The 11,478-nt window shown below is 37.0% G+C and overlaps 1 protein-coding gene across 3 annotated transcripts in view; it reads right to left on the bottom strand.

Moving 5' to 3' along the window:
• Positions 1–5,487: 5,487 nt before the first annotated feature.
• The window catches only part of LOC115216598 (divergent protein kinase domain 1C-like), a 31,112-nt gene continuing 25,121 nt past the window's right edge, over positions 5,488–11,478 (bottom strand). For all 3 annotated transcript variants that reach the window (XM_029786072.2, XM_036498926.1, XM_029786080.2), the window contains 2 exons: positions 10,255–11,103; positions 5,488–5,983 (listed from right to left, as the gene is read on the bottom strand). In XM_029786072.2, the coding sequence (XP_029641932.1) occupies positions 5,753–5,983; positions 10,255–11,103 (1,080 nt within the window). In that variant the 3' untranslated portion in view covers positions 5,488–5,752. The remainder of the gene's footprint in view (positions 5,984–10,254; positions 11,104–11,478) is intronic.

The following is an 11,478-nucleotide window of genomic DNA, read 5'->3' as shown; positions in this document are numbered from 1 at the left end:
TTTTAAATCAACGTTCATGATATTTTTATTTATTTACATAGAAAACAGGACACTTTACAATTTGAATGGAAATCCAGTCATTAATAAATAAGATACACAAACATACACAGGTTTGTACATACATACATATATATATATACACACACACTCATATACATACACACGTGTGTGTGTGTATATATATATATATATATAATATATGAGATCTTGGTACAAGTACAATATTTGAAAATCACATGAAAATTTAAAATTATCTAAAAATCAATCTCAAAAACAAGATATGTAGAACACTTTTGTGTAAGCACTTTCATATGAGGTTAGCTCTTCAGACAAATATCTGAGGAACCAATCAATCAAAAATACTTACATGAAACTCTTCTTCATATTTACCCTTAGAATTAAATCAATTTGGGAGGTTTTAAAGTGTTTCATAGATAATTTTAAAAGAAATCTTTTACACACACACACACGTATATGCACAAACGTATAAATATAAATGCATAATTTATTAGAAATTCAAATGTATTAGAAATTTCAAAAGAAACCATATATGATATGATAAAATGTGTTTCAGATCACTGAATTCTACATTTCTCCTGAAATGATAACCATTGGTTATACTCTAAAGTTCAATCAATTAAACTTTATACAACAGAGCTTATGATGTATATGTAAACATACTTAGTTTTGCCATAAAGACTAGTTTGTATTACAATACAAGGTCATGGAAGCATGTGACCAAGAATTTCTTTAGATCCATCCCAGGCCATGATTTTTAAGATATCTGTAAGCTTCACTTTCCTGCTATAATCATTAATATCTTTTACTTGTTTCAATCATTAAACTGTGGCCATGCTGGGGCACTGCCTAGAAGTATTTTAGTCAAAATTATCGACCCCAGTACTAATTTTTGTAAAGTCTGGTACTTATTCTATCAGTCCATTTTCACAGATGAAATGCCACTAAGAATTTTGTCAGGTGTGTTAACAATTCTACCAGCTTGCTGCCTTAATAGTAATAATAATACTGTCTATGACAAACATGAGGCCTAAAATTTTGAGGGAAGGGGTAAGTCAATTCAACCCTAAAAGGATTAACCCTTTTGATACCAACCTGGCTGAAACTACCTCTAGCTCTGTAGTACAAATGTCTTGTTTTCGTAAGTTTTGAATTAAAATCTTCCACCAAACCTTTGTCACAATTTATGTTCCTAACACTAGGTGAATGATAATTAAGTTATTTTACTAAATTCTTTGTTATATTTAAAATAATTGAAGAAACACTGCATCTCAAAATAAGTACGGTAACAAAAGGGTTAAAGGCAAAGTTGACCTTAACAGAATTTGAACACAGGATGTAAAGATGGATGAAAAGCTGCTCAGTGATTTTTGTCCAGTGTGCTAAAGATTCTATCAGTAATAATAATGGTAATAGTAATAATAATCAGTAATAATAATAGTAATAATAATAGTAATAGTAATAATAATGGTTCAAAATTTTGAAACAAGGCCAGTAATTTTGGAGGAGGGATAAGTCAATTACATCGACCCCAGTGCTCAACTGATACTTGTTTTTATTAACCCCAGAAGGATGAAAGGCAAAATCGACCTCAGTGGAATTTGAACTCAGAACATAACAATAGATGAACTGTCACTAAGCATTTTGCCCAGTGTGCTAATGATTCTGTCAGCTTGCCACCTTAATGATAATAATTAGAGATATAAATACAATCATGTTTGATTAAATTCAGATAATGTTCTTCCTTTCAAATATAAAGAAATAACCCAAAGAACATGTGTATATTTGTGTAGTTTCGGCGGATTTCGGAAAGCATGAGGGTAGAACTAGATCATAGTATTTCAAATAGTATCATTTTAAATTATATTTATCAGATTAATTCTTCCATTTGCTGCCCATGATTACCTGCCAAACTATAATATTGAACAGCTTATTGTCACACTAGTGAGAACTTTATTCTCTCCTTCATAACAATATTAACTTTATTTGCAGCCAAATATACTGGGCCTTTAGTAGAAGCCACATAATACTAACTCAGCCTGCCAAGTCCTAGGCAATTCCCACAACTCCCAAGGTTTTGTGGATGATATCAGAGAAGTGATTCATTAATTAATGTATAATGTAGATTGGAAGAACTAATGGAAATGTGCTAATATGGACAGATTTAGGATCTTTTCGGTTTGACCGGCAGTTTTTTAAAATAATTTCCACATAACTAAACACTTTTAAACTTCGTATACTGGTAGAATGTGTTTATAAAACATCTTTTTCTCTTGGCTTTATTGAGAAAATTCTATAGTTTGTAAGATTGTAAGATATTTGTTGTTTTTTTTCTTCAATTTCTGCAATTTCAACCAATCAATGACGTCTATTGAGGTGAAAACATTCTGTGCCGTATGAATATGTCCCTCGTTTAAGAAACAGATTGGGTTTATTTACATTTCTGAAGAAAAAAAGGTACCCTTCCCCCACCCCTAACTGTAACCCTAAAACATATTGAAATGCAATAGATCGATACTAGGGTCATAATTATTGGTGACAATTTCATATGACACCGCTAGAAAAAACTGCCGTTCAAACCGAAAAGATCCGATTTGTGTATAATAAACCTGATAAGAGTCTAGAAAGATATTCCCTTCCTGGTATCGTGTACATATCAGCTTGAGCTTTACGACTTTAACCCAACACTATTTTCAAAGACTAAGTATGTTTACATATACTTAATAGATTACTAAGGTACATAACTCTGTTTGACATAGCCCTACAGCACATCACTACTAATTTAAAGAGTGGTTAGTGATAAGAAAGGTAGTCGGGTAGTCAATCATATAAATAATTACTCATGTGCAGACTTCCAAAGTTAGAATAAAATAGTGAGACACTGTAAAGAAAATATAATAATAATAATAATAATGATAATAATAATAATAATGATAATAATCCTTTCTAATAAAGGCAAAAGGCCTGAAATTTTGAGGGACAGGACTAGTAGTCAATTACATCGACCCCAGTGTTTCACTGATAATTAATTTATCAACCCCAAAAACAACATGAAAGGTAAAGTCGACTTTGGTGAAATTTGAACTCAGAACGTAGAGATGGACTAAATGCTGTGAAGCCTTTTGCCCAACATGCTCACGGTTCTGCCAGTTTGCTGCCTTAATAATAACAATAATAATAATAATAATAATAATAATAATAATAATAATAATAATATAATAATAATGGTTTCAAAATTTGGCACAAGGGCAGCAGGTTTGTGGAGTGGGTAAGTTGATTACATCAACCCCCAGTAATCAACTGGTACTTATTTTACGACCCCGAAAGGATGAAAGGCAAAGTCGACCTCAGCAGAATTTGAACTTAGAATGTAAGGATGGCTGAAATGCCACTAAGCATTTTTCCCAGAGTGCTAACAATTCTGCCAGCTTGCTGCCTTATTATTTTAAATTCTGGTACAAGGTTTGGAGAGGAGTTAAGCTGATTATATCAACCCAGTGCTCAACTGGTACTTATTTTATCAACCCTGATAGGATGAAGGGTAAAGCTGACCATGGCAGAATTTGAACTTGGAATGTGAAGACAGATGAAATACCGTTAAGCACTCTGCCTGGTGTGCTAACAATTCTACCAGCCTGCTGCCTTCTTGATACTAATAATAATAATAATAATAGTCACAATAATAATCTTTTCTACTCGAGGCACAAGGCCTGAAATTTGGTGGAAAAGGTACTGGTCGATTACATCAACCCCAGTGTGTCACTGCTACTTAATTTATCGACCCTGAAAGGATGAAAGGCAAAGTTGACCTCAGCAGAAAGTGAACTCAGAACATCAAGGCAGATGAAACGCTGCTGAGCATTTTGCCTGGCATGCTAACAATTCTGTCGGCTCACCACCTTAATAATAATAATAATGATAATAATAATAATAATAATAATAATAATAATAATAATAATAATAATGGTTTCAAAATTTGGCACAAGGGCAGCAGGTTTGTGGAGTGGGTAAGTTGATTACATCAACCCCCAGTAATCAACTGGTACTTATTTTACGACCCCGATAGGATGAAAGGCAAAGTCGACCTCAGCAGAATTTGAACTTAGAATGTAAGGATGGCTGAAATGCCACTAAGCATTTTTCCCAGAGTGCTAACAATTCTGCCAGCTTGCTGCCTTATTATTTTAAATTCTGGTACAAGGTTGGAGAGGAGTTAAGCTGATTATATCAACCCAGTGCTCAACTGGTACTTATTTTATCAACCCTGATAGGATGAAGGGTAAAGCTGACCATGGCAGAATTTGAACTTGGAATGTGAAGACAGATGAAATACCGTTAAGCACTCTGCCTGGTGTGCTAACAATTCTACCAGCCTGCTGCCTTCTTGATACTAATAATAATAATAATAATAGTCACAATAATAATCTTTTCTACTCGAGGCACAAGGCCTGAAATTTGGTGGAAAAGGTACTGGTCGATTACATCAACCCCAGTGTGTCACTGCTACTTAATTTATCGACCCTGAAAGGATGAAAGGCAAAGTTGACCTCAGCAGAAAGTGAACTCAGAACATCAAGGCAGATGAAACGCTGCTGAGCATTTTGCCTGGCATGCTAACAATTCTGTCGGCTCACCACCTTAATAATAATAATAATGATAATAATAATAATAATAATAATAATAATAATAATAATAATAATAATAATGGTTTCAAAATTTGGCACAAGGGCAGCAGGTTTGTGGAGTGGGTAAGTTGATTACATCAACCCCCAGTAATCAACTGGTACTTATTTTACGACCCCGAAAGGATGAAAGGCAAAGTCGACCTCAGCAGAATTTGAACTTAGAATGTAAGGATGGCTGAAATGCCACTAAGCATTTTTCCCAGGGTGCTAACAATTCTGCCAGCTTGCTGCCTTATTATTTTAAATTCTGGTACAAGGTTTGGAGAGGAGTTAAGCTGATTATATCAACCCAGTGCTCAACTGGTACTTATTTTATCAACCCTGATAGGATGAAGGGTAAAGCTGACCATGGCAGAATTTGAACTTGGAATGTGAAGACAGATGAAATACCGTTAAGCACTCTGCCTGGTGTGCTAACAATTCTACCAGCCTGCTGCCTTCTTGATACTAATAATAATAATAATAATAGTCACAATAATAATCTTTTCTACTCGAGGCACAAGGCCTGAAATTTGGTGGAAAAGGTACTGGTCGATTACATCAACCCCAGTGTGTCACTGCTACTTAATTTATCGACCCTGAAAGGATGAAAGGCAAAGTTGACCTCAGCAGAAAGTGAACTCAGAACATCAAGGCAGATGAAACGCTGCTGAGCATTTTGCCTGGCATGCTAACAATTCTGTCGGCTCACCACCTTAATAATAATAATAATGATAATAATAATAATAATAATAATAATAATAATAATAATCCTTTCTATTATAGGCACAAGGCCTGAAATTTGGGGGAAGAGGCTAGTTGATTACATCAACCCCAGTTGCGTAACTGGTGCTTATTTTATTGACCCCCGAAAGGATGAAAGGCGAAGTCAACCTCAGCAGGATTTGAACTCAGAATGTAGGGGCAGACAAAATGCCGCTAAGCATTCATTTTGCCTGCCATGCTAACAGCTTACCACCATAATAATAATAATAATAATAATATTAATAATAAAATGTAAATTAAATAAAGCTATTCGGAAATTAGTGTTTAGCTAACGACTTCATTTACTAAGGATCTGTTGGCATTGGTACACCAATTCCGATACTTCGCTGAAGCAAACGATAGAGTTCCCAATAGACTTTTCTTTTGTAGTACTTCACAAGTGAGTTATTATTATAAGTTACAGGAAAGGCACATCTTCTAAGAATGTTGTTAAGTTGTTCTTTCAGTCTCATAGGTGGTTTCTTAAGAAGTCCAATAAAGAAATACTTGCCCATGAAAATGTGTTCACAAACAACCTGGCAAAAGAAAAAAAAAGTATACATATATAAATGAAATTTTGTTCGTACTGTTTCTAAATAAATTCAAAACATATCTTTGAGAAACAATTATATTTGTTACCTATGTAAAAATCAAAGTTAATTCAATATTCATTGAAAAAATCAAACAAGTCAAATATTTTGCACATAGGTGCAGGTGTGGCTGTGTGTAAGAAGCTTGCTTCCTAACCACATGGTTCCGGGTTCAATCCCACTGCGTGGTACCTTGGTCATGTATCTTCTACTATAGCGTCAGGCCAACCAAAGCTCTGTGAGTGAATTTGGTAGAAGGAAACTGAAAGAAGCTCATGTGTGTGTGGGGGGGAGGTAGGTAGGTAGGTAGTTAGGTAGGTAGGTAGGGAGACAGATATCTATTTGTGTGTCTGTGTTGGTTCCCTCATCGCCACTTGACAACCGGTGCTGGTCTGTTTACATCCCTGTAACTTAGTGGTTCAGCAAAAAAGACCAATAGAGTAAGTACTAGGCTTTAAAACAAATAAATCTTGGAGTCGATTAGTTTGACTAAAACCCTTCAAAGTGGTGCTCCAGCATGGCTGCAGTCCAATGACTGAAACAAGTAAAAAGAATAGAACAACACCTTAACACATTTTAATTTACATTTGACGGATATTCGTCCTCATCTTGTTTGTTGTTAACACAATGTTTCGGCTGATATACCCCCCAGTGGTTAAGAGCACGGGCTAGTAACCCCAAGATTCCGAGTTTGATTCCAGTCAGTGACCTGAATAATAATGATGATGATGATAACAACAGCAGCAGCATCAGCATCATCATCATCACCACCAACACCACCACCACCTATAGTAGAAGACACTTGCACAAGGTGCCACGCAGTGGGACTGAACCCGGAACCATGTGGTTCGTAAGCAAGCTACTTACCACACAGCCACTCCTATGCCTGTTTGTCGATAGCAAAAAATTTTCTCCATGACAAAATACAGTGAATGACTTCCTTATGAGTTCATATTTGAACTGGTAACAAGTTTATACACATCACTACTTAGTACTATCACCCTGTGTGTACATATATGTGTGTGTGTGTGCACATCTATATATATAGGCACAGGAGTGGCTGTGTGGTAAGTAACTTGTTTACCAACCACATGGTTCCGGGTTCAGTCCCACTGCATGGCACCTTGGGCAAGTGTCTTCTACTATAGCCTTGGGCCGACCAAAGCCTTGTGAGTGGATTTGGTAGACGGAAACTGAAAAGAAGCCCGTCGTATATATGTATATATATATATATATATATATATGCGTGTGTGTGTGTTTGTGTGTCTGTGTTTGTCCCCCTAGCATTTCTTGACAACCGATGCTGGTGTGTTTATGTCCCCGTTACCTAGCGGTTCGGCAAAAGAGACCAATAGAATAAGTACTGGGCTTACAAAAAGAATAAGTCCCAGGGTCGAGTTGCTCGATTAAAGGCGGTGCTCCAGCATGGCCACAGTCAAATGACTGAAACAAGTAAAAGAGTAAAGAATAAGGGTAAACAGGTGTCAGCACACAGTGCTCCCTAACCAGACCATTGGGTGCAGGATCTCAGAATGGTTATCTCCTCTTCAAAAACAGAGACTGGAATGACAGATGTGAACTGACAGGACAGGCAGGTCCCTTTTATGACATTCCCATCATCATTCAGTGACAGGTTGTACTATTCAATGGCTTGTCATCCCATGGTGAGCCACTGAATAGCACAACCAGTCATTGAACAATTACTTTACAAAGTTTACTTACTCTTACTCTTTACTCTTTTACTTGTTTCAGTCATTTGACTGCGGCCATGCTGGAGCACTGCCTTTAGTCGAGCAAATTGACCCCAGGACTTATTCTTTGTAAGCCCAGTACTTATTCGGTCTCTTTTGTCGAACCGCTAAGTTACGGGGACGTAAACACACCAGCATCGGTTGTCAAGCAATGCTAGGGGGACAAACACATACACACACACACTTATATATATGTACATATATACGACAGGCTTCTTTCAGTTTCTGTCTACCAAATCCACTCACAAGGCATTGGTCAGCCCGGGGCTATAGCAGAAGACACTTGCCCAAGATGCCACGCAGTGGGACTGAACCCAGAACCATGTGGTTGGTTAGCAAGCTACTTACCACACAGCCACTTGTTGCATTTTTCTTATGGTGCCAGCATTAGAGACATTGTCATGTGCCTAAGACAAGACTAAAGGATCCTTCTGAACCCTATAATGTCCCCATACATCCCCAAACCACATTAGAATGTACTTGGTGTGTTTTTTCATGGTTCCAGAACTGGAGATGTTGTCATGTTCCTGTGACACCTCCATTCATTCATTCACTACTTCACAAAATACATTTTATCATGATATCAGAGTGCTTACAGGGTTGCTTGCCTCAGGATCTTTACTGCTTTGTGTTGTCTCTATTCATTCAGGATAACGTGGCCATCAGTGGATAGAAGAGAGGTCTACTGCAAAGGATGAACTAGGGCAAGGAGGAAGGTGTTAGCAGAAGAGACAGGTGGAATGGGTAGAGAAATGGGAGAGAGAGCACTAAAGGAGTAATGAGTGGTAATGGAAGTATGTAAAGAGGGTGATAGTAGTGACATGGGGTAAGTGGCATCTACCTGCTTGTAGGTAGAGAAAAGAGGAAATGGTGAGTTGATGTAGGAATGGTCAGTGGTAAAAGAGCATGATGGATGTAAAGAGTGACCTAAAAGAATAGCAGCCATATATGCGGGTGGGGCAATTTTAGGTAGGAAGAGGGAGCCTGGTTGATGGATAGTCAAAGTGGCTTGGAAAGAGAGTGTCAGTGGAAGAGTGATTTTTTTTTTTTATTTCTCACAAGGGGACAACATAGATAAGGGACAATACAATCTGATTGGGGTCAGATGGATGGATGGATATAACATAACGATAACATAAAAGGCGGTGAACTGGCAGAAATGTTAGCACGCCGGGCGAAATGCTTATCAGTATTTTGTCTGCCGCTACGTTCTGAGTTCAAATTCCGCCGAGGTCGACTTTGCTTTTCATTCTTTCGGGGTCGATCAAATAAGTACCAGTTACGCACTGGGGTCGATATAATCGACTTAATCCATTTGTCTGTCCTTGTTTGTCCTCTCTGTGTTTAGCCCCTTGTAGGTAGTAAAGAAATGGATATAACATAAAGATGACATTAAAAATTTACAAAAATATAAATAACTCGAATGGTAGGACAGACCGGAAGACATTACGGATGGAGTGGGAAGGCGGGTTCAATTCGGACCCCACGATCCCCACCTCGCCACTGATACCTGACATACGTCCTGCGTCGCAATATTGCAATAATGCAAGGTTAAGATAAAGACTACAATATTACAAACCCAAATAGAATATTTTTTGGAATAATCATTCAACTCAAAATGACAAAATACATTGCAGGATATAAATAGATAAACTAATTGATATATAAACATTTAAGAATTAAGGAAAGGAAAATATCAATACAGCCATCACCATCATCATCAGCATCATCATCATTTCTTTAACATCCACTTTTCAATGCTTGCATGGGTCAGACAGATTTTGTTGGGGCAGATTTTCTACAATTGGATGGCCTTCCTGTTACCAATCCTCTGCTGTTTCCAAGTAAGGTTATATTCCCCTTTGGCCAGACATTTTCACAAAGGACTGGAAATTAATCCTTTCTATTATAGGCACAAGGCTTGAAATTTGGGGGATGGGGACAGTCAATTAGATCAACCGCAGCACTCAAATGGTACTTGATTTATTGGCCCTGAAAGGGTGAAAGGCAAAGTCGACCTCAGTGGAATTTGAACACAGAACATAAAGACTGACGAAATACCGCTAAGCATTTCACCCGGCATGGTGACGTTTCTGCCAGTTCCCCACCTTAAAACTGGAAATGAATGACACCACTTATATGACAGTGACAAGAACTTATCACCATCATATGATGTCAAGAAAAGAAGACAAAAACATACACACACACACACACATATATACACATACAAACATGCATACATACATACGATGGGGTTTTTTTTGTAGTTTCCATCTACCAAATCTACTCACAAGGTATTGGTTGACCCAGGGATACAACAGATGACACTTTCCCAAGATGCCACGCAGTGGGACTGAACCCCAAATCCAAGTAGTTGGAAAGCAAACCTCTTAACCACAGAGCCATGTCTATACCACAGTATTGAATGTACAAGAGCTTTTAGATAATTAACTTATACTAAATTACCTGTAGATTTGTGTTGATGCGTTCATTTGCACATTTGTCTACCTTTCTTTTACACCATCCTTTACAGTCAAAAAATTTACAGTCTTCATCTCTTCTACAGGATATGTTCTGGAATATCTGTCTGATGGTAGAGTCCCTGAATATACAGTCTGTATCAATTAATTTAACTTGGTTGTTAACATCACTGATTCCAAAGTTCTCCGGTTTTACATCACACAAATGAAGCGGTTCATGATAATCAGAGTCAAGAGCACGAACAACATCCAGAATGGCAAGTGCAAGCTTCACTCGAGCAGACCATCCGCCTTTAACTACAGAAGAGTAAAAAATCTGGGGAGGAGGAGCGCTCTCCACAGCATACATGTAACCACATGTACCATGGAGGCGAGGAATGTAAGGTAAATGCTGGCTCATTCGCAACATTAGGTACTCTTCCTGTTGTATCAGAGACCACACGCTGTCCATTAAGATATGTGAAGCTGTAGGGAATCCTTTCACAGTTTGCATAAATGTCAGTGGATTCATTGACCACACCTGCTCAATTACATCTATTCCTTTTGTTAGGTTTATTCCAAGGTTCAGGTAAACTGATTCATGAATTAATCTACGAAACAAATCCATGTTTGGATACTCCATGTGGCCATCTATTTTGAGTGATATTGTGTTGAAATTTTTATATTCGTGCTGGGAAGACTTCAGAATAAGTGGGTGCTTTTGTTTTTCTGTGTTTGCTATAATGACCACTTTACCTTCACGGTAGTTTGTGCAGTGGTCAAATTTTATTGTCTTCGTCACACATATGGAAGAACAGAGGTTGCCACCAATTATTTTCTTTTGGTATAAATCGCACTATAATAAGAGAAAAATAAAGAGAACAAATTCAGTCAAGATGTAAAAACATTAGTTATTTAGATAAATTAGTAATTTTTGTAGGACAACAGAGTTTAGTTGATTGATTCACTCCGATAAATATGTTATTTACTTTTAGTAATTGTTACAATAAAAGGTAAAATTAAATCAAACAGGACTTGAGTTTGGAACTGAGAGGAACAAAATTAAATCCCATAAAACATTTAATCTAGAACTCAATTACCATATAAACAATTTCAAATTTCACAGAAATATTATTTTCAATGAAGAAGACTATACAAAACCAGTGTTTGGTGACTATATATATACACTTTTCACCATACACCACCATCATAATTATCATCATCCTCACCA

Source organism: Octopus sinensis, linkage group LG1 (genome assembly GCF_006345805.1).
Source record: "Octopus sinensis linkage group LG1, ASM634580v1, whole genome shotgun sequence".
In the NCBI taxonomy this organism is placed as follows: domain Eukaryota; kingdom Metazoa; phylum Mollusca; class Cephalopoda; order Octopoda; family Octopodidae; genus Octopus; species Octopus sinensis.
The sequence above is the reverse complement of the archived record's forward strand: the minus strand, read 5'-3'. Positions and strand labels throughout refer to the sequence as shown.